Source organism: Carcharodon carcharias, chromosome 7 (assembly GCF_017639515.1).
Source record: "Carcharodon carcharias isolate sCarCar2 chromosome 7, sCarCar2.pri, whole genome shotgun sequence".
Lineage (NCBI taxonomy): Eukaryota > Metazoa > Chordata > Chondrichthyes > Lamniformes > Lamnidae > Carcharodon > Carcharodon carcharias.
In genome coordinates this window covers 71,420,929-71,445,378 of record NC_054473.1, presented here as the reverse complement: position 1 = coordinate 71,445,378, position 24,450 = coordinate 71,420,929, and the positions used below count along the sequence as shown (strand labels likewise).

The 24,450-nt window shown below is 42.4% G+C and overlaps 1 protein-coding gene across 2 annotated transcripts in view; it reads left to right on the top strand.

Moving 5' to 3' along the window:
* The window catches only part of arl8ba (ADP-ribosylation factor-like 8Ba), a 47,678-nt gene extending 40,963 nt beyond the window's left edge, over window positions 1-6,715 (top strand). Inside the window, exons 5-7 of one of the 2 annotated variants that reach the window (XM_041192677.1) lie at window positions 1,020-1,087; window positions 2,775-2,854; window positions 5,890-6,715. In XM_041192677.1, coding sequence (XP_041048611.1) covers window positions 1,020-1,087; window positions 2,775-2,854; window positions 5,890-5,939 — 198 coding nt within the window. In that variant the 3' untranslated portion in view covers window positions 5,940-6,715. The remainder of the gene's footprint in view (window positions 1-1,019; window positions 1,088-2,774; window positions 2,855-5,889) is intronic. The other variant, XM_041192678.1, reaches the window with a different exon arrangement.
* Window positions 6,716-24,450: the final 17,735 nt, after the last annotated feature.

Below are 24,450 nucleotides of genomic sequence, written 5' to 3'. Positions count from 1 at the left end.
ATATGGGTGACTGGGTCCACCTGTCCTGCCAGTGCAGCTCACTAATGGCCTGTTCTAAAAGCCATTGCTAGCTGCCAAAATGTTGCTGGCATGTGAACATAGGTTTGAGTATTTTGTGGCAATGTACAGTGGTTGTAGGTGGGAGTGCTTTGTCCCAATGATATCTCTGGCAGGCTTCCTATCAGGAACTCAGATTGTGTTGGCTGACTGGTGATGTTTATAATTATAATTATAATGGTTGTGGACTGAGAGCTGGTTACAATCAGTTAGTCTTGGTGTCAGTCCAGTGTCTAATGCATGTAATTCAATTATGCTTCACTGCAAACTTGTATTAATTCAGCACCTTTTCTTATAGATCACATGGGTAAGTTGGCGTCAGAAGTGGAAATGTCATATGGGTATCTTGGGGATATTCAGAGGATGATTTAAGTACAGAAAGCGCTGACAGCCGTGTATGTTATGGATGCTAGTTAATTGGGCAATCACATTAGGAGTGATTCCACGCTTTTTTGTGCATCCTTTGTCCTCTGAATCAAGAGAAGTCCTGTAAAATATACTGAAACCCTGATGCAAGAATGGTATCTAATAATGCTGAACAGGTGCAACTTCTGTTAGCTGGGGAAAGCCCCCGGCATAGCTGCTCTTCACACAGATGTAAGCAACTTTGAATATTAACACTTGATGCTCAAGAGCTTTGAATTAATGCATGATGTTTGAATTTTGTCTTTAATATAAAAATAACATTTTTGCGCATTTATAAAGTGAGGAATCCTGTTCTTCTTTATCCTGTCTGTGCTATTGAGACTTGCTGTTTTCTAAACAGGTGGAAAAAGATAACTGGCCCATTGTCATTTCAAGAAATGTTATTGTGCAAGAAATTTAGATGTGATTTTTCACAATGTTCAAAAGACCTTCCTCTAAGAACAAATTGCTTCTTCAATGAAATAATCCTTTGAAAGATGAACATGTATCCTCTGTCACAATATTAGTTGTAACAGTAGATTTTGTGATCTTTTCAGGTCCTAGTTCTTGGAAATAAGAGAGATCTTCCAAATGCTCTGGATGAAAAACAGCTCATTGAAAAAATGTAAGTCATTGTTGTAGATAACTGCACTCTTTTTTCTCCGTTAGTTCTTGCCTTAGTGATAGTATTAATGGTATTGAGAAATTTAAATCTGACATTGAACTTTAACAACATTTGCTTTGTTTGAATATATTTTACTGTTTTTTTTAGTATAGCTGATTAAAATGCTTCTAAGGGTATCAAAACACCTTGTCTCAATCGCACCAATAGGATCATGAATAACATAGCAACTTGCATTTTTGTCACACCTTTAAAAAGTGTGGGGTAAGAAATGCTTCAAATTGGAGTTATGTAGTGTTCAAATACCATATTCTCTCAATTCTTGTTTTGAGTTCAAGGCTGATTTCTTTGAGTGTGTGGCTCTTAAATTTTTTGCATGGGTGCAAGTACACTAACTTATGTGCAGCCTGGAGGTTTTGGTTGGTCGCGAAGCTTAGAGGGAACATTGCTTCCAAATATTGCTCATTTCTAAACTGTGTAAGTTTCAAAGACAACCGATTTCAATCTTGAGGCTTTGTCTAGGCATGAGAACTGATACTGGGGGAAGAGAGCAGGACTGGGAGATGAGAGCCATGTTTGCACTTTAACATCAAGTGCAAGCGATCGCACTAATTGGTTCACAACCCTGAGGCACTTACCATACCAACTCATTTGAGGAAAACATTTTCTGAAACCTAACTTCTGACCAATTGATCTGGAACCAACCTTGTAGAGAAGCTAATTTCCTGTGGATCTGGAAATTTTGGGGTTGTCCTGGAATAAGGGACCTTGGAATGTTTTATTTAAAGATGCCAGTTAACACATCCCTAAGTCATATTTGGTCTTGGTAGGTTACAGCTTTTGACTGAAGTACATTACCTCAAATCATGGCTACCTTGCATTTTACATTTTGCTTAGGTTTTTGGAGAGCTGTGGTAAAGTGCAATTCCTTTTAAATAGATCCTGTAAGATATCTATTCAGCATTGGGTTTGTGCCACCTGGATTGTGATACTGGTTTTGCAGGGGATTTGGACCCAACAGAAATAAGACACGGACATACTGGTCTTAATCCTACTTTTCTGGAAGTGGTACCTTTGACACTTGGCCACAACAATGCTGTGGTGTATTTTTACCTAGCTTTTTCAAACTAAGTATTCACACTGACAGCCTGACACAACATCTGTAGGCCATTCTAGCGCTGCTGCTGAAAACACGTATTTCTGGGCATCCATGGGATCTAAATCAGTTTGATGGGCTTCTAATTCCCTTGAAGATTAGGTAGTTGATCTATTATCATAGGCACAACAGCACTGATGCCTAAGTTGATCAATGTCATGGAATGCTAATAAGAGATCAGAGTACATCAGAATTGCTTATCTGACCACTTGTGCATAATGGTGGACATTACTGAGTATCTAACAAAAGGTATACAGCAGAGTTGGCTGTTGGAAGAATACATATTTTACTTTGAATTTGGTTATCTTTCACAGCATTTTTAAAAATCTTTATAGCATTACATTGCATTTTGCTTTGGTTATTTGGGGGCTATGGTAAAGTGAATTCTTATGGCAGTAACTGGCTAAAATATTTATGGTCGCTGCTGGTGTGTTCCATTCTTTTGATTATACATTATTCATACTAACAGAATATTTGTAATTTTTCCTGGGAATGAATTTGATTTTATATTTTGAATTGCTTTTTCTGTTGTAGGAATTTGGCTGCTATCCAGGATAGAGAAATCTGCTGCTATTCAATTTCGTGCAAAGAAAAGGATAACATAGGTAGGAAAGGTTGTACATGCTCCCTTTATCAATTAAGTTTTGACACTTCGGAAATATCACTCAATTTAAGGAAGGAGGGAGAAACAATGAGACTGCAAAGCTATCAGTTTCTGTTGTGGGCATCTTACTAGAATTTAATAGGTACAGAACAACTGACACTTGAACTTGTATGAGCTGAATAAAGAGTCAGTATGGAATAGTGAAGGGTAGGTCATGTCTGACTAAGACTGACAGTTGCTTGGCTAGTACAGATCTTGAATATTGCTGAAAATGTTGTCTTTCACTCATCAAGACAAATGCAAGAATGCCAAATTTCAAACGATCACAGCAGTTTATGCTACAAGAGAAAAGGGGAATGATTAGTTGTCAAGTCAACTCTGGCCAAATTGTTGCCATGGAGAAAGCAATGGGGAATTGTAGGCTTCCCAAGCTCCTGGGTAATTCAAAAAAGGCATAAGACTTGAACATATTCCTTTTGTTTGCCAAGAGTGCATCTCTGCATATGGATGTATGTTGCTTCGAGCAAGTGTAAATGAGCCATGATACAAGCTCGACTGATTTCTTAAATTGGTTATTGCTGTAGCTATTGATGCACTACCAAGCAACTAAATGATCTGACTTCAATTTTTGTTGTGTTGTTCTGATGGCTCACCTCACTTCAGAAAATGTGACTCTTGACATATTCTCCAGTTGAATCACAAGACTGCTGTGTTCCACTTCAGAAAAAGTGATTAAAGTATCTAACCAATGTAAACCTTGACACTGCTTTTGTATTGATGAGCTTTAACATGGTCAGGGATAGCTTGGAAACCATACCAGGTGGAATTGATGACTGTTACCAATGATTTAGGCATCCTGAGTAGGCTTGAGTCAGTGAATGTGGCCAGTGCTTCTTTGCAGGATAAAGTTCAATGGTCCCTCTCCAAATGTGCCTTGGCCTGGATTTGGCAATTAGCAGCAAATAAATGGTACACACCGTTAATTGCACTTACAGACTTTGTAAACTTTTGCACTCTGACATAGTTATTAATACCAAGACAACTTGGAATCCTTTTACAGGGGACCTGAGTGAGCAAGGCAAACAATGGTGTCTCCTTAACTAATGAGATTGAAGATTCCTCACTGAGAATATGAACCAGGAAGTGTCAATTAAATATTTAATTCAATTCTAGATCATGTACAGAAAGTGAAATAGAGAGGGAAGGAAAAATGGAATTAGAGGTGAGTTTTTTAATTCTAAAATCGGCAACAAAATCTGAAGAAATGAGACACCACGTTTTTAAGTTAATTTTCAGCGTTAAAGATTGTTTGGCAGTAATTATCAAGCTATTAAAAATTCACTTGCACTCGAATGTACAAAACCCTAATGTTCACTGAGCATCTCACTGGTAAGTACTATTTTATGCAGTTCAATGTATTTGAATGCAAGGTCTCGATACGATACTGTTAGTACATTTTGCAGCACATAATTAGTTCTATTTCATGGTTGTGCAGAGATGCTTAGGAGTCTTGGCTGGAAGGTAAAGGGGAGGCCAAAGTCCAGTGTGCTTACTGCAACATCTTCAGTGATACCTTGAAGATAATGACATGAGTCATCAATAGTAGGGTGGTGAGGGAAAAGAAATATCAACTTGAGTGGGTATTTAACACTTGGGCGGTTGGTTATCAGGTGGAGTTATGTAAGATATTCAAGGACTTGAGTGGATAGTTTACCCAGAGCAATTATCAAAGGAGTTGTACAGCATGTTCCATCTTTGGAAACTTCATCACCAAGCTTACAGGTGAAGGTCATTGCTTTTTTAAACAAAGCCTGCTGTGTTGTAACAAATTCAGTTTGTACCTGCTAAATTTTGGGGTTAGATTTAATTTTAGAATTCTGGTTTTAAATCTAATTTGATAAATTGCACAGATGGAAGCTTGGTGATCAACCTGATGTTTCACTGCAGCAGAGATTCAAAGATGTTTTTAAGACATGTTATTAACTTGCTAAGATTGTGGTATAGCTGTAAAAATATTGCTATTTCCCTAACACAGCCTGAAATTAAAAATGCGAGAAATATAAGATTAGTGTTTACAGAAACAAGTTCATGTTTTGAGAAGGATCCTATTTCATATGAACCAGGTAGGAAAGTCATTTTACAGGATGATCTTAAAGGAGAAAGAATAGGTACAGGTCCACAATTTCAGTTTTACAAGGGACCTTGATTTTTGCTTAGATTGCAGACAGAGAGAGAAGTTGTCACCATGGTTGATCAATTCAATTCAATGAATAAAATTTGACTACACATGCTGAATATTGCTTTGCCCACTCCAACTAGGGAAAGAGTTTGCGGTTAAACTGTTAAGCAAATTTTGTCCTGCTGTTGCAGATCTGGTAAATCCTATGTTTGCAAATAATGATATCAAACTCAGGCCATTAACCAGTGTTACAAAATTGACTAGTCCAAGCTGAACTTAAAGCTCTTTCCAAGGTTCTTGCTTAACTTTCAATTAAATGAATTGTGGAATGCTGCGCACCATAGAATGTTGAAACTTTTTTACATTCCTGTAATGAGTAATGTTTAATAGTGCTGTGTCAGCATTAAATTTGGAACAAAATAAAAGAAAATACTATGGATGTTGGAAACCTAAAATATAAGCAAAAGATGCTGGAAAAACTCAACAGGCCTGGCAGCACCTGCAGAGAGGAATGTTTTGACTCCAGCATGACGTTCTGCAGGAGAGTCATATTGGACTTGATGTTAACTCTGTTTCTCTCTCTACAGATGGTGCCAGACCTGTTGAGTTTTTCTAGAATTTTCTGTTTTTATTCTAAATTTGGAATAGTTTGATTTATTTTTTATTTGAAATCAAATGCACATGCGATTTTTGCACATTCCCTTTCTGGTGTACAGGTGAGAATTGGACTTTGAGGTTGGAGTCTTAGCTATCAAAATTAAAAATTTTTTAAACTATCTTTGATGTTGACTTATCTAATTGGGTTACCAAAAGAAGCTGGGAATTTTTATATATCGCTAACTTGCATTTTTATTTTATCTTTTTAGATATCACCCTGCAGTGGCTTATTCAGCATTCAAAATCCAGAAGAAGCTGAAACTTAATGGTGAAGATCCATGTGTGATTGGCCACAGTCCTTTCTCCACTCAGTTTACTTCATTCTTCATGGGATAACCTGCAGAAATACACTATTCTGAATATATTGAAATACTTTGAGTCCCTCATGACACATACAGCTGAAAAGTATGTCCTCATTGTGAGAGACTAACTTGCTTTACAAATGCCATTATATAAAAATCATGATTGAGACAAATGTTGAAGTCAGTGATAGAAAAGCACAAGGAAGAGCCAATGAAAATAATCATGCTTATTTCTTAGCCTCATGTGTTTGGAATCAGCAGTATCAAGTAATGTTTTATAGCTTTTATTGATCTCTCACCATTAATGTCCTTACAAATGGGGTTATGGAGCATGTTGCATTGCACCCCATACTTGTGTTGGTGCTGTAGATATTTCAATGTCACTAGAATTTTTTAAATGTTCACTGTTGGTACAGTATTTAATTTAGTCATAAGCTTTTGCATACAAATAGAATACGTACGTTGTAGTTGGGGGACCATCACTGAAGTTCATTTAACATGCTTTAACTGAAATTTATGCGTTGGATGTGCTGGTTGAATACACTGCTTCAACATTAGAGTCTTGACACTATTGGGCAACATGTGACCTTTCTGTAACCGTGCATGCAAAACTTCCAATTACAAGATTTGTAAATAATATATGTGGAATTGGTTTACTTTTTCTATTTAGTTGACTTGTGAATAATTGTGCTCTCTCCCACTTCTGTTGAAATAAATGGAGTTAACGAGGGCATATTGTTGTCATGTTTGTCATTCCGATTTCAGCTGTGTACAAAGTTCAATTTTCTGTTCATGGGCAATCTAATAGATAGCAAGCGCATCTGATGTGTTATTTTGCCTTATTTTGAGATAGGCCCTCTTAATTCTAAATCCAGGGAATTTTGCAAGATTACAACCAATGCATCCACTATCTCTGTAACCACTTCTTTTAAGAGCCTTGTAGGATGCACGGGCTTGTCAAGCCTTTAGTCCCAATCAAGACTACTTGATTGTCTTAAACTCCTCCCTTTTATCTTTTGACTTCCTACTATTCTTAGGAGGCTCTGCGTCATCTACTGTGAAGACTATACTAAGTATTTGTTCAAAGCGTCTGCCACTTCCTCCTTTGCCATTACTAATTTCCCAGTCTCATCTTATAAGGTATCAATTAGACTATTATTTAAGTGGAGAGACTGCAGAATATTGCTATACAGGGGGGTCTGGCTGTTCTTGTAATTGCAAAAAGTTACCTTGCAGGTATATGTAGGTAATTAGGAAGGCAAATTGAATGTTGGTCTTGCAAAAGGGATGGATTATAAAAGTAATAAAGTCTTGCTACAATAGTACAGGGTGTTGGTGTGACTGCACCTAGAGCACTACGTATTGTTTAGGTCTCCTTATTTAAGAAAGGATACACTTTCATTGGAAGCAGTTCAGAGAAGGTTCACTACTCTGATTCCTGGGATGAAGTTATTGTCTTAGGAGGAAAGATTGAGCAGGGTAGGCGTACACTCATTAGAGTTTCAAAGAATGAGGTGATCTCATTGAAACATAAGATTCTAAAGGGGCTTGACAAGGTAGATGTTGAGAGGATGTCCCCCGTCATGGGGGAATCTAGAACTAGGGGGCATAGTTTAAAAATTACAGATCTCCCATTTAAGGAGGAATTTCTTCTTTGAGGCTCGTTAGTCTTTGGAATTCTCTGTCCCAGAGAGCAGTGGAGGCTAGGTGATTGGATACATTCAAGACTGAGTTACAGATTTTTGACCTACAAAGGAGTTGAAGGTTATGGGAGGCTGGTGGGAAAATGGCGTTAGGCCACAATATGATCTACCATGATCGTATTGAAGGGCAGAGCAGACTTGTGGCCGAATGACCGCCTTCTCCATTTTTTATGATATAAATATTGCCACATGTCAATGAAACCTTTTTGAACTCATCAAGAAAGACAGTTTTTCAAGTGTATTCAAGAGTTTGACAAATGTTTTTAAAATCTAGCATGATTTAAATAATTTAATTATTCAAATTTAGTGGGGTGAAGTTTATCGAAGTGTTACGGACAGGAGAGGGACAGTTCAAACTGCACTGATCTCCTCTTGCCACCTGTCCTATAAGGTGTTTTGAATTATTTTTGAAAGAATAGGTGGTGGTGTTTTCACAATCCCTCTATTTTTGTGATCCAATTTACTAATAATCCACAGCAAACTTGAGTTAGGATTAGTTAGTTTATTTTTACACATTCAAAACCTGGAAAAGGAGTATCTGCAATGTCTCACACTGTACGTTAACACAGTAAAGGGAGGGATAGAGAAGGAGTTTTACATTACAAGGACCACAGGAAAATGAATATTGGTTCACATGAGTTTGAGTCCAATGAGGAATTCTTTCACATCGGCATTCAAGATCAGCTGGCAGGAGACTAGATTTGCAGCGTTCGCTCTTCAGTTGGGGCTGATGTTGCAAGACGAAGTATGCACACATTGAGTTGGTTGTGTAGCTGATGGTATGAAATCTTCCAGCAACGTGAGATTAGATGGGCAGGTTGATCTGCCTGGAGGAGCCTGCTTCTTTGTGGCTTACCAGTTAAATGTTAAAACTGTAGACTGGCTGTGAAGACCAGGGATATAACATTAAACTGTCCAAAAAGCTGGAGGCTGGGTGATGTGATCTGCCTTCTCCACAATTATTTCAAAAGAGATATTATCCAGTCTCTGGAATTGGCTTTGGTTTCAGGACTACTGATGTCTGTCATTAACTGTTGAAAGGGTTTCTATTTACGTTGAGGGTCTGGCGTTTGGGAAGCCATTGTCTCAGCAGACCCACTGACTCGGCCAGCAAGGCTGGCTTATCAAATGCACATGAAATCTCCGTAGATCCCTTTGGAATTAGTCAGAACAGTCCCAGGTCCGATGCGCGTCTGTTAGTAGCTCTCTAGGTGTAACAAAGTGTGACATTCCAGAAACTCCATTCTTTTGTCCCCAAAATTCCTGGGGATAGCTCCCAGGCAGAGGGCCAACTCTGTTCAGGTGACTTGTAGCAGCCATCTTAATTTTCTTCATTCAGCAGACAAAGTCCAGTTTAAAAATAAAAATAGCAATAAGGATAAAGTTTTAGAATAGATATAGGTAGGTTTTTGTGTTGTAGGAACCCAACTTAAGTATTTGCTTAGTCATCTGCATAAGCCTGACTCTGAAATCTCCTATGGATCAGTCCCATTAACCAGTGTTTTCCATCATAACCAATTGATTGAAAGTGGCCACAAGGGCTTGGCTACTGAATTAAACTAATTTAAACTTAAGTTGTATAAATTATTTAAGTTTAATCGGTGGTTTTGGTTGAATGCTGGTCACAGGCCTTGGATTCCAAGGGCAATTGACAATTTGAACTTGCTTCTCCTGAATTTTAAAGTAATTGTAGCATTGAGAAATAGACCAGAAGGAGGCTTAAATTAACTGTCGATCACTGCAGCATCAAGTAATGAACGATGGATTGATGTGACCATGGGTGCCTGTGTCCAAAATTGCACAATGTGATAAACAGAACCAAGTGAGCACTGTTGGTGGAGATTCACCATGCTGGTCTGGGATTGTAGGCAGTTAGTCTATTATTATGTCACAGGCCATTTGGCCCACTGAGTCCGTGCCAGGGTTTTGTGTGCAAGGACTGCTTTGAGCCTTTTGAATCAGCATAAAATCATAGAAACCTGAGCATTATTCACTTTAAAAACATTTGTCAAACTCTTGAACTCCAGAAAAAAACTGTTTTCTTTGAATTCATGCAATTTCCATTGACATGTGACATGTTATCCAGTCTTTTGCACTCGAGTGTATACTGCCTAGATTGTGCTGATAACTGTGTGGGAACTCCAGGTCGTGGTTCCTGTGAAGTTCTTAAAGATTGTCATCCTCCCTGTCCCAATAGAGAAGCTAAAGTGTGGCAAGGAGGGATCTTCTGAATTAGAGCAGTCTGGAGAGAGCATTTAGAGCCCTCATTGTAGGGTGAAGTGATTATTAAAATCAGTAATGGTGGAAAACAATTAATAGGTTGAAGTAAGAGCATTGTACAGATTGAAGTATATTGTTTTTTAAGTATAATATGTTATCGTGTATTATCACATGAGCCTGGCGACAACACTGAAAATGATCTTTAATTGCTCCATAAACTGATAATATACCTCATTATGGAACAGTGGCATTTGTTGGTTATTAAATCAGTAATGAGGGAACGGCAGATTTAGTTTCTGAAGTTGATGCAAGATGTTGAACATCAGCCCTGAGCAATTCAAATGTGGTGCTGTATCTGTTATCCTCTACACATAGGATGCAATGTTTTATTCTGAGCAGTAGAGGGGAAAGGAAGAAAAAAATTGATCTTTTGTTTCTCCCACATAAAATTCTAAATGTTACTATAAGGGAAAGGGAGCCTTTCAATAGACTGCTTAAACACCGAAATATTGTGCCCCAGATTAATTTTGGTCGTGTAGATCATGACAAGGTATTTTACCTTCTCCAGAACAGTAAAATACTAGAGAATCTAGCCTGTGCTTGAAGGGGTTAAATTCAAAGCTAATCTGCTGAAACAATTCAGTGAACAGTTAATCTATGGAACTGGTTCCCTAAGGAGATAGTGGAAGCAGATAGTATTGAGTTATTCAAAAAGAAATTAGATTTTTCAGAAGATTACATTTTGACATACAGTTTGAGTAATATAATTTCAAAAGCTCTCTGCCACTGGGGTTTTGTCATATCTAGTTCTATGGTAGCCTAATTGATAGAGATTGATTGCCATGATAAGTACACAATTCCATTATCATTGTATCATGTGATTACCATGATGATACACAAACCTGCTAGACTTTGGTCATTTCCCATCTGGCAATTCCTGTGTTCCACTCAGTCTTCTGTCTGTACAAATGAAATAAGCTGCAACTGCTGGCAATCTTGTCTAAAAGCAAATTGCTGGAAAAACACTGATGTCTACAATCGCTATAGAGACTGATAACTACTCTGGATTCCCAATGAACGCAAAACAAGATTTCAAATTTTAAGACTTTTACTGTAACAACAAAATAAAAGCAACATTGACCAGAACTTAAGCAACTTACACACTAAACTGCAGAAAAGATAGCCCATCAAAGTTCCATAACAACCAATAACCCCACAGTACGTTTATGCAGCACATTCCTTGCAGAAGTAGTCTATATAGGACCCAACCCAAAATTACTCCAAGCTTCCAACGGGTTTGCTTCTCACTGTTTCGCTGAGTCACAACATCCAGTCACTGTCGCAAGTTCTTTAAGTTTTTTTGAGAAATCCCAAACTGACCTCCAGCAGCACTGCTCATTCCAATGATTCCTTCCAGCCAAGCCACAATTATACCAGATTCCTCAAATTTCCACAGGTTCCATCTCTTCAACCAGAGAACATCTCACCTGCTAGCCAACAGCGAAAACAGACTTTTTCTCTGTTGACTGCAGCAGCTACTCTGTCTCACTCCCTGGGACATTCCCTCTTTCTGAGTCTGAGTGGAACAGTAAGACTGCAATAGGAAGAATGTCCGCCTCTCTATTTGTTTTCAGGCGTTAAACCTGGCACATGCATTTCAATAGCACTTGAACTGGGCCTCCAGCCCCTATGGTAACCAGGCAACACAGGCTGGTCATCAAGCAGAACATGTAGATCACATGTCTCTCTTTACCCCTTTTACCTTAAAGAGACAGCATAAACATTACCATCTTTAAAAACCTCATATTTGTAACACTGGATCAGACAGTATCTGTAGAAGACTGGTTTTATATGCCGTCTAAAACCTTTTAGGATGTAGTATTCAATGTTGTCTTTTCTCTTCATAAACGCTGACCAACCTCTGTTTCTAGCAATTTGTTCTTAATATCTTGCCTGTTGTTTTAAAAAAAAAATTGAATAATAAAAATTTAAATTTGTTAATGCAATATTTTTTGATTTGTTGCAGTTTTGTTTTGCCTGCAATTGTTAGAATAAATAATATTAAAGCTTCATTTTGTGGAGGTAGCAGGAAATCCTTTTTATATAGCTTAGCTTTAAGCATTGAAAACAATTTTTGCTTTGATTGCATGCCATATTTTCCTAACAGTGTATATGCAAAGAGAATTACAAACAATTGACATTTATTTCATATGCTAACCATGATAAAGTCTATTAAATTTGAGTAGCACTATACTACTCTATATACAGTAATTTTTATTGCTACTTTTTAGGAGATCTGGGGCTCAGTTGCTGAATTCGGTGGATTAAAACATCCCAGATCTTTGGGATGTAATTTCAAATCCATGCAAATAGGACAAGATTTCCCCATTGGTATCTAAATTCAATTTAAGCAGAGTAGTCACAGAACAGCACTAGTGGAGGATGATCCACCATGCAAAAAGTCTCAATGGTACTAAGCATTGAACTGTGAAAGATTATTTAGGAAAGTTGAATATTTCCTAAAATTGGAGTTAAACCATATGTTGGAACTCCAGTCAATCCACGTACCTGGTGACTGGGTGTACTTCATGCAGTTGCTGGATATAGAGGTTCCATTTCCTAAAGGTTGTTCCTTGCTGTATAAAATTCACCCAGCTCACATGATTCCACAATTAGTCAGAGGATAAGTGTAGTTGCAAAGTGTTCACATTAAAAACTGGTATATTTTCCTCAATTGATTTTTATTGGTCTCAAAACCATTTTGTCTTGTGGAAGGTTTCTTATTCATTCTTGCCCAAAAGTTCAAAATAATTGCCCTAAAAGTAATTTTGGTCATTGCAGAGCAATGGTTTTTTAAATATGGAAAGAATTATGGAAGTGAAATAAAAGATGGGTTTCCTTCTCCTGCATTGACTTTCGAAATGTTCCATGCATGCAAGAATCTAAACCCATGAGAAATTTATTAGTACTTACCTAGTAGTAGACACTGAAAATTGGCTTAAGATTTAGTGCCATCCTCTGAGGCTAATCATAAATTATTTGGAGGGGAGTACATCTTGAATTACCAAGGAACATCATCTCCCCAACTTTTTGTTGGAGAAAAGATTGAGGAAAGACAATGTAGTTAAATACAGTTGGTTGTGCTCTTGTCTCTGAGACACAAAGTTCTGAGTTCAAGTCCCACTCTGAGTTTGAGCACAATTCATGCTGGCACTCCAGTTGAGTTGAGGGTGTGCTGTGCTGTTGGAGTGACCTGTCCTTTGGGTGAGACATTAAACTGAGGCTGAGGCTGCCTCTGCCAGGTCTGGTGGATATAAGAGGTCCCCATGACACTATTTTGAAGAAGAGCAGGGGAGTTGTCCCTTGGTGTTCTGACCAATATTTATCTCTCAATCAACATCACAAAAACAGATTACCTGTTCGCTATCACAATGTTGTTTGTAGGAATTAAATGTATATAAAATTGGCTGCTGCATTTCCTGCATTACAACAGTGACTACACTTCAAAAAATACTTGATTGACTCTTAAAAAGGCTTTGAGACCTCCAGTGGTTGTAAAAAACGCTATAGAAATTCAAGTCCTTTTCTTTCTTTGTTGATGTAAATGTTGGACATTTGGCTCTTTCTATGAGTATTAAACTAGAAGGCAGTTTTAACGTTAAGCCTGATGTGAGAAATCAGAACCTGTTTTTTGCCCCGCTATCTTGAAAATGCTTAACTGATTTCCACAGCAAAAGTTGTTAATGGTATTCAAAGAACTGGATAAGTATTTCAGATGGGATCTGTCTTGACCGTGCCTATTGAGAACAGGTGCAACACTGGATGAACGTTCTGTAGTTCTGCTTGATGAGGGAGTATTTCTGTCAGAGATCAACCATGAAGGGTCTGTGCTCGAGTAGGAGTGGACTTCATGCAAGTTCCTTGCAATAATGCTATGATTTGTAAGCAGGTATTTCCCAGAATTAGAACTATATGAGTAAGAGGGTTCTCATTACCCATTGAGAGATATAATTCAATCCTAAAACTAATGCAGATAAATGAATGAAGTCTGCGCTTTAATTGTTAATTCCAGTTAAAGAAACGTTATTTCCTTTGTTGAAACTGAAGTGGGCTTGAAATACATTTTTCTGCCAATTCTACAAAACAGAGAGTTGAAGATGATTTTATGTCAGTCGTGACTGCTGTGACAGAATCATGAGATTGATAAAAACACAGAGATAAAAAAAACCCCCACTAGAGCTATACCTTGAGTGCCCTACCATCCATTCTTAATTAGCACATTCGTTTAGATAATATCACCAACTTTAACTTTAACACCTATGTGTTCTATTGTACTATTGTCGTTGACATCTTTTGATGATCTGCTTCTATCACTGACAAGGGTGGTGCTGTTGTTGTCTGGCGCACTGACCTCTACCTCGCGGAGGCTGAGCGTCAACTCGCAGACACTTCCTCCTACCTCTCCCTGGAACATGACCCCACCACTGAACATCAAGCCACTGTTTCCAGGACTGTCACTGACCTCATCTCCTCTGGGGATCTCCCTCCCACAGCTTCCAACCTGATAGTCGCCCAACCTCGGACGGCCCGCTTCTATCTCCTACCCAAAATCCACAAACAGAACTGCCCCGGTAGACCGATCGTCTCAGCTTGCTCCTGCCCCACAGAACTCATTTCTCGTTATCTTGACTCCCTTCTCTCTCCCCTTGTCCAGTCCCTTCCTACCTACATCCGTGATTCCTCTGACACCTTACGTCACATCAACAATTTCCAGTTCCCTGGCCCCTACCGCTTCCTCTTCACCATGGACGTCCAATCCCTCTACACCTCCATCCCCCACCAGGATGGTCTGAGGGCCCTTAGCTTCTTCCTCGAACAGAGGCCCGAACAATCCCCATCCACCACTACTCTCCTCTGTCTGGCTGAACTTGTTCTCACGCTGAACATTTTCTCCTTCAACTCCTCTCACTTCCTCCAAATAAAAGGTGTGGCTATGGGTACCCGCATGGGCCCCAGCTATGCCTGTCTCTTTATGGGGTATGTGGAACATTCCTTGTTGCAGTCCTACTCCGGCCCCCTTCCACAACTCTTTCTCCGGTACATCGATGATTACTTCGGTGCCGCTTCATGCTCTCGTCAGGACTTGGAAAAATTTATTAATTTTGCTTCCAATCTCCACCCCTCCATCATTTTCATGTGGTCCATCTCTGACACTTCCCTTCCCTTCCTTGACCTCTCTGTCTCAATCTCTGGTGATAGACTGTCCACCAATATCCATTACAAACCCACCGACTCCCACAGCTATCTCGACTACAGCTCCTCACACCCCGCTTCCTGTAAGGACTCCATCCCATTCTCTCAGTTCCTTCGCCTCCGTCGCATCTGTTCCGATGATGCTACATTCAAGAACAGTTCCTCTGACATGTCCTCCTTCTTCCTTAACCGAGGTTTTCCACCCACGGTCGTTGACAGGGCCCTCAACCGTGTCCGGCCCATCTCCCGCGCATCCGCCCTCACGCCTTCTCCTCCCTCCCAGAAACATGATAGGGTCCCCCTTGTCCTCACTTATCACCCCACCAGCCTCCGCATTCAAAGGATCATCCTCCGCCATTTCCGCCAACTCCAGCGTGATGCCACCACCAAACACATCTTCCCTTCACCCCCCCTTATCGGCATTCCGTAGGGATCGCTCCCTCCGGGACACCCTGGTCCACTCCTCCATCACCCCCTACTCCTCAACCCCCTCTTATGGCACAACCCCATGCCCACACAAAAGATGCAACACCTGCCCCTTCACTTCCTCTCTCCTCACCGTCCAAGGACCCAAACACTCCTTTCAAGTGAAGCAGCATTTCACTTGCATTTCCCCCAACTTAGTCTACTGCACTCGTTGCTCCCAATGTGGTCTCCTCTACATTGGAGAGACCAAACGTAAACTGGGCGACCGCTTTGCAGAACACCTGCGGTCTGTCCGCAAGAATGACCCAAACCTCCCTGTCACTTGCCATTTTAACACTCCACCCTGCTCTCTTGCCCACATGTCTGTCCTTGGCTTGCTGCATTGTTCCAGTGAAGCCCAACGCAAACTGGAGGAACAACACCTCATCTTCCGACTAGGGACTTTACAGCCTTCCGGACTGAATATTGAATTCAACAACTTTAGGTCGTGAGCTCCCTCCCCCATCCCCACCCACTTTCTGTTTCCCCCTTCCTTTTTTTTTCCAATAAATTATAAAGATTTTCCTTTTCCCACCTATTTCCATTATAAAAAAACCCCCACTAGAGCTATACCTTGAGTGCCCTACCATCCATTCTTAATTAGCACATTCGTTTAGATAATATCACCAACTTTAACTTTAACACCTATGTGTTCTATTGTACTATTGTCGTTGACATCTTTTGATGATCTGCTTCTATCACTGCTTGTTTGTCCCTACAACCACACCCCCCCCCCCTCCACCTCTCTGTCTCTCTATCTCTCCGCCCCCCACACACACACCTTAAACCAGCTTATATTTCAGCTCTTTCCTGGACTCGAACTCAAGTTCTGTCGAAGGGTCATGAGGACTCGAAACGTCAACTCTTCTTCTCCGCCGATGCTGCCAGACCTGCTGAGTTTTTCCAGGTAATTCTGTTTTTGTTTTGCTTCTATCACTGCTTGTTTGTCCCTACAACCACACCCCCACCTCTCTCTCTCTCTATCTCTCCGCCCCCCCCACACACACCTTAAACCAGCTTATATTTCAACTCTTTCTTGGACTCAAACTCAAGTTCTGTCGAAGGGTCATGAGGACTCGAAACGTCAACTCTTTTCTTCTCCGCCGATGCTGCCAGACCTGCTGAGTTTTTCCAGGTAATTCTGTTTTTGTTTTTCATGAGATTGATCTTGAGCATGAAGATTTTGTCACATGCAGACTATAGCCAATCGGAGAACCTTGGGATCAATTCTCTTTTTGCTTTGTTCTAATCCTTTTGTAAACTGAAGTGAAACCCTTTCACCATTGCTTCAAATAACAATGAGTAGCTGAATACAGTAAGGGTTCTCATATGGATATTTACACAAACACATCTAATGCTATTAAAAACTTAACTTTAGCTAATTCATCTCCATTTTCACTTCTAGCCACATGCGAATGCCCAACATTACAAATGTTGCCAAATAGTCAAAGAATTATTCTTAAGGAGGTCGTCCAGCTGACTGTGTCCTGCCAATTGTTTGAAAGAACTATTAAAATTAGTTCAACTCTGCTGCTTTTGCCACCTTTGCAGGTAATGTATAACAGACCATAATCCTAAAATAATTTCTTCTGTCCTTGCTTTCTTTTTGCCAGTTGCCTTGCTCTGTTGAATATAAATCTGTCCTGTAGTAGCTCCCAAGTTGAATGCATGAATGGAGGTTGAAATGCAATGAGTGGATTCGCTTCAAATACACAAGAGGGCCTGGATGAGTTCCTGATGCAGGCTGATACCACTGCATGCAAAGAGTAGAAGCGTTGTTGTGTGATGTGCCTCATAGTCACTGCTCTGAATTTTTTTTTGTATCGCTTTTGGTGATCTCATGAATTTTTCTAGATTTTTTTGTCCCTGAATTGGCCTAGGTTTTCTTTTTGGCTTTCAAGCAATTGTGGCTTCAGATGGGTGGGAGTATTTGTGGTAATTGGGGTAGCCAGATGGATAAGCTGCTCTCTTTGCCTGACTCTCATTTTATATGTTCATGCAATGGGGTTAGAGGATGGGATGTGTAGCATAAACATTAGCATAGACTAGTTGGACTGAGTGATTTATTTCTGAGCCATATATTCCTTCTTCCTTTGATTCTTATCACCTGATGTCTAACATTTTGATAAGAAACATCCTGACTGGGTAAACTGCAGATCAACTGTTGTTCCAAAAATAATTGCCTTATCCTGTTCCAAGTGAAGTTTAATTTGTGTCATAGAATGTTTACTCAACAGCTTGGGAATCTCATCAGAGGCTATATCAGTACTTATAAAATCGCCTACTCCAGCTATCTTGAATGCACTTACAACTCTCTTTAGTGATCTCAATGTGTTACCATCACCAAACCTAAAGCAAGTAGCACTTTAATATTCCTAACCTTGCGAAGATCCTTAGTGAATCAAGATAGCACTTTAACCAATCTGTCCCTCATGCTGTTGGAAGTACAAGCCCTATCCAGCACTGCACAGTCGAAGGAGTCTGCGCTAACACATTCATCACAGGACTAAAACACCTCATGGCTAGCACAATTTGTTCAGATTTATCATTATCTTCATCCTTCTCTTCAGCATTCTCTTCATTATGTGTCATATTGAGGGTGAAGGATCATTAACCTGATAGGTTAACTCTGCTTTTCTCCACAGAATTCCATTATTTGCAATGCTCTTGGGACTATTTCTCCTCTTGTGCTCTTTCTCTTCCTATGGTTCACCATCTGGAAGAAAACAACCGTGATAGAATGGTAATATCTCCAACACGGCATGATGTGTAACTTGGGGAAGAGTGTGGAGGTGATGTTTCGAACTCTTTCCAGGTGGTGGAAGTAGTTGCTTTGAGATGCTTCTAAAGAAACCTAAACAATTTTCTGCTGTGCATCATGCGGGTTATACACAATCCAGCAATGGTGCACTGCACTGGCATTAGATTCTTAGGTTAGCAGTTGAAGTGCCAGTCAAACGGACTACTTTGTTGTGGATGGTCCAAAACAAAAACAAAAATACCTGGAAAAACTCAGCAGGCCTGGCAGCATCTGCAGAGGGGAGCACAGTTAAAGTTTCGAGTCAATATGACTCTTCAACAGAACTAAGGAAAAATAGAAAAGAGGTGAAATATAAGCTGGTTTAAGGGGTGGGGGGGTAGGGCAAGTAGAGCTGGATAGAGGGCCAGTGATAGGTGGAGATAACCAAAAGATGTCGCAGACAAAAGGACAAAGAGTTGTTGAAGGTGGTGATTTTATCTAAAGAAATGTGCTAATTAAGGATAGAAAGCAGGACGAGCAAGGTACAGATAGCCCTAGTGGGGGTGGGTGGGGTGAAGGAATCAAAAAAGGCTAAAAGGTAGAGATAAAACAATGGATGGAAATACATTTAAAAATAATGGAAATAGGTGGAAAAGAAAAATCTATATAAATTATTGGAAAAAACAAAAAAGGAGGGGGAAAATCAGCAAGGGGGTGGGGATGGAGGAGAGAGTTCATGATCTAAAATTGTTCAACTCAATTTTCAGTCCGGAAGGCTGTAAAGTGCCTAGTCGGAAGATGAGGTGCTGTTCCTCCAGTTTGCGTTGAGCTTCACTGGAACAATGCAGCGAGGCAAGGATAGACATGTGGGCATGAGAGCAGGGTGGAGTGTTGAAATGGCAAATGACAGGGAGGTCTGGGTAATACTTGCGGACAGACCTAAGGTGTTCTGCAAAGCGGTCACCCAGTCTGCGTTTGGTCTCTCCACTTTAGAGGAAACCGCATTGGGAGCAACAAATGCGGTAGACTAAGTTGAGGGAAGTGCAAGTGAAATGCTGCTTCACTTGAAAGGAGTGTTTGGGCCCTTGGACGGTGAGGAGAGAGGAAGTGAAGGTGCAGGTGTTGCATCTTCTGCGTTTGCATGGGGAGGTGCCGTGGGAGGAGGCTGAAGAGTAGGGGGTGATGGAGGAGTGGACCAGGGTGTCATGGAGGGAACGATCCCAACGGAATGCCGCCGGGGGGGTGCAGGGAAGATACGTTTGGTGGTGGCATCATGCTGGAGTTGGCGGAAATGGCAGATGATGCAGAGAGGTTGAAATGCAATGAGTGGATTCACTTCAAATACACAAGAGGGCCTGGATGAGTTCCTGATGCAGGCTGATACCACTTCATGCAAAGAGTAGAAGCGTTGTTGTGTGATGTGCCTCATGGTCACTGATCTGAAATTTTTTTGTATCACTTTTGGTGATCTCATGAATTTTTGAGGACAACCCTTGTCCTCACTTATCACCCCACCAGCCTCCGCATTCAAAGGATCATTCTCCGCCATTTCCACCAACTCCAGCATGATGCCACACCGAACACATCTTCCCTTCACCTTGTCCTCACTTATCACCCCACCATTCTCTGCATTCAAAGGATCATCCTCTGCCATTTCCGCCAAGTGCAGCATGATGCCACCACCAAACACATCTTCCCTTCACTCCTCCCGGCGGCATTCCGTAGTCACCCTGGTCCACTCCTCCATCACGCCCTACTCCTCAACCCCCTCCCACGGCACCTCCCCATGCAAACTCAGAAGATGCAACACCTGCCCCTTCATTTCCTCTCTCCTCACTGTCCAAGGGCCCAAACACTCCTTTCAAGTAACGCAGCATTTCACTTGCACTTCCCTCAACTTAGTCTACTGCATTCATTGCTCCCAATGCTCCCAGCTTACATTTCACCCCTTTCCTATTTTTACTTAGTTCTGCTGAAGGGTCATGAGGACTCGAAACGTCAACTGTGCTCTTCTCCGCCGATACTGCCAGACCTGCTGAGTTTTTCCAGGTATTTCTGTTTTTGTTTTAGCTTATATTTCACCTCCATTTCTATTTTTCTTTAGTTCTGATGAAGAGTCATACAGACTCGAAACATTAACTGTATTCCTCTCTGCAGATGCTGTCAGTCCTGCTGAGTTTTTCCAGCTATTTTTGTTTTTGTTTCGGAGTTCCAGCATCTGCAGAATTTTGCTTTTATCTTTTTGCTTATATCTCTTCTGAGTTTCAAGCTTCAGGCGGGTAGCTCCAGCAAGAGCGCTAGCAACCGCTCCACCCCCTTTCTCGCCCTCTGATTGGGCAGCTTGTTGACTTGCTGGTCATTAATTGGACACGGTGTCGCTGTGATTATTAAACCAGCTTATATTTCACCCCTTTCCTATTTCTACTTAGTTCTGCTGAAGTGACATGAGGACGCGAAACGTCGACTGTGATACTTACCTGGCAGAGGAGAGACCTTGATTGCGTTTCTGCCAGGGAAAGATCAACGAGCAATGGCTATAAGCAGTCAAACTCCTTACTATGGGGTACCTAACACCATCCGAGTCATGGTGAAGGGCAGCGAGCAAGAAACAAGAATGGATAGGACCTTCTTCACCAAGAGGATCCTTTTCAAGCTGTGTGGTTTCGAGGCTGCGGAGATCTACTGCCTACAGGATTTCCCCAGCGCTGGATTTTTTGATGTGACTTTCAAGCAAGTGGCAGCTTGTGTCAAACTCCTGAAGGTGTTTGAGGAAAAGAAAGACCTGCTAGAAATGAAGATCCTGACGGCGGAGCTGCTCTTTGCTCTGCTGTTGCGACGGTGCACCTTTACAACCCCTTCGTCCCTGTCGCTGACGTGCTCACCTTCCTTACCAGGTACTTCTATAAGGTTGGGAGCTGCACCGCGGTTAGAGATGATTTGGGGATCTGGACATGTAAACGCCAGGTTAAGGTAACGCTCAAGACCGACGGTAAGGGAGCCATCTTCCACCCCCCTTCCAGATTTGCTATCGGGGGAAGCCTGGCTAACTTGTCTATGTTGAGCAACCCAAACTTTGTCGCTCGTGCGGCAATTCTGGTCATGTGGCGGCCAACTGCAGCACTGTCCTCTGCAAGAACTGCAAACAGGAAGGGCACCAGACAAAAGACTGTAGACAGGCTAAGTGCTGCAACCTGTGTGGCGAGGCAAGTCACCTCTACAAGACCTGCCCCAAACTTTGCCGTACTTATGCACAGGCAGCCAAAGCCAACGAGGGGGATGCAGAAGAAATACCTCGTGTCATTCCAACCACCAAGGCCCCCAGGGAGAACAACGGGACAAAGGAGGACACAGAGAGAGACAAGGTGGAGGAAAAGATTGGGGCAACAGACGGCCAATCAACAGCACTGCCCCCTGAACCTCCCACTCCACAGGAGAGCGAATCAACGGAGGAGGAGGAGGCAGCAGTGGGAAAGCAGCAGGGGGATTGGCAGCTGGTGAAGAGAGCCAAAAGGAAGAAGGGGCTAAGAAGAAACCAAGCCACTTCCCAGACAAGAGGCAAGAGGCGTCTCCTATCCGACACGGATAACAAGAGCAGCAGCTATTCGGACGAAGAAGGGCCAGGGCGGCGCCAACAGAAGAAACGGCAAAACGCTAGGGAGTTGGAGGATGAGACGCCCGAGCTCCAGACTATTGGAGACAATGAGGAGACCAGCGCACCCCAACTTTGCCCACAACCCGAAGAGGCCAGTGTACCACAGCCCCAGGAATCTGGGAACAGTGAGGTGCTCAGCGCACCCCAGCTCCGGGAAGCCGGGAGCAGCAACGCCCCAGAGGGGGAGAGGATTGGAGAAGCTTCTCCAACAGAGGACATTTCAAACCCCGCTCTCTGCACGGACTCCCAGATGCCACCCGAGCAGAACACCACCAATGGGGAGGTTCAGGATGCTTTCCTCAGCCCATCCAAAATGAAGCAATTTGAGCACACTACGGGCATGAAGGAGCAGACCAAAGGTCTGGAACTCTCAGAGACTCCTACTGGCTGACTGTCACTTAGAGGAAGACCAGAGGGTTGGCCAGGGGGCATGGAAGCTTAATGTGAAGCTGCTGACCCCAGAGAACACTGAGGAGCTCAAGAGGGATTACAAAGGTTGGAGAATCATGAAACCCCACTTTAAGCCCCTGACACACTGGTGGGAAGTGATCAAGGGAAACATCAAGAGGTTTGGTAAGCGACTAACTGCTTTAAAATGGGTGTAAAGATTGTATCCATAAATGTGCGTAGCATTAAATCTACTACGTGATGTGTTGCGACCTTGGATTACCTTGCCAAGGTCAAAGCTGACCTGTTGTTTCTGCAGGAGTGTGCGATACTGCACCTCAGCTCCTACAGGCAGTGGTCACGATGGTGGTCCCACGGGCCATCGATCTGGTCGGGAGGAAACGACTCTCATTCCTCCGGCCTGGGGATTCTGCTGCGGGGAGGCAGCTTCACCGTCTCCCAGGTTAAGGAGGTGGTGGGCGGGCACCTCCTCGTAGCAGACGTAATGTACAAGAATGCTCCACTCCGGTTAATTAACGTCTACGCCCTGTCACAAGGGGCTGAGCGGCTGGAGGTTTTTCAGCAGCTCCCACTGCTGCTGGCAACCTCCAGGCCAGTCATTCTGGGCGGTGACTTCAACTGCATCATCGATGCGGCTGGACAATCCGGCAGGGCCGAAAGCAGATTGGACGCTACGTCCAGATCCCTGATGGAAACAGTAAAGGATGCCAAGCTGCACGATGTCTTCAGCAACCCTGCAGACGGAGCGCAGCGTAGATACACCTGGTCGCGGCCTGACGGGTCTGTCCGTTCCAGGATAGATTTCCTGTTTGTGTCCCGTGCATTCACAGTCAGATCCACTGACGTCAAGCCGGTGTTCTTCTCTGACCACTGCCTCCTACTGGCTGACTGTCACTTAGAGGAAGACCAGAGGGTTGGCCAGGGGGCATGGAAGCTTAACGTGAAGCTGCTGACCCCAGAGAACACTGAGGAGCTCAAGAGGGATTACAAAGGTTGGAGAATCATGAAACCCCACTTTAAGCCCCTGACACACTGGTGGGAAGTGATCAAGGGAAACATCAAGAGGTTTTTCATCCTCAAAGGCACCCAGAAAGCTAGAAAGGAACAGAGGGAAATGTCCCGACTCCAGAAAAACATGCAGAATCTGCTCCGGCTGCAGTCGAAGGGGGTTGATGTCAAGGAGGAACTCCAAGAGGTGAAGAGCCAGCAAGCCTCACTCTTTGCCTCAGAGGCCTCCAAGATCATCTTCCATTCCAGAGTCCGCTCCGTGGAGCAGGACGAGACATGCTCATGTTTCTTCTTCCAAAAGGTACACAGAGAGAGCTCTGTGATCAGCAGCCTGAAGGAAGAAGATGGCTCAGTAAAGTCATCACAGTCCGACATTTGAGGATCAGCAAATCCTTTTATGCCGGATTGTATGATGTGAAGCCCACAGACAGCACGACCTCCTAGTCCTTCCTGTCCTCTATCACGGAGGTCTAAGACGACAGTACACAGGAGAGTCTGGACAAAGCGCTAACTCCTGACGAACTGACTGAGGCCCTTGAGTCCTTTGAGAAGAGTAAAACTCCCGGAAGCGACGGCTTGCCGGCGGAGTTGTATTCGGCTCTGTGGGACTGGATCGGCCTGGACCTGCTAGAAGTGTACGAGAGTATGCTCCTGGCCGGCAATATGTCAGAATCCATGAGGAAAGGCATTATCACCCTAATCTACAAGCACAAGGGGGAAAGGGAGGAAATTAGAAATTGGTGACCCATTTCGCTGTTGAATGTGGACTATAAGATTCTGTCCAAGGTCATCGCCAATCAGGTCAAATCTGCTCTGGAATTGGTGATTCACCCTGAACAGACCTGCACTGTGCCGGGCAGGAAGATCTCTGACAGCCTCGCTCTGCTCAGGGATACGATTGCCTATATACAGGACAGGGGTGTGGATACTTGCCTTATCAGCCTGGATCAGGAGAAGGCCTTTGACAGAATATCGCACACCTACATGGTGGATGTGCTCTCCAAAATGGGGTTTGGGGA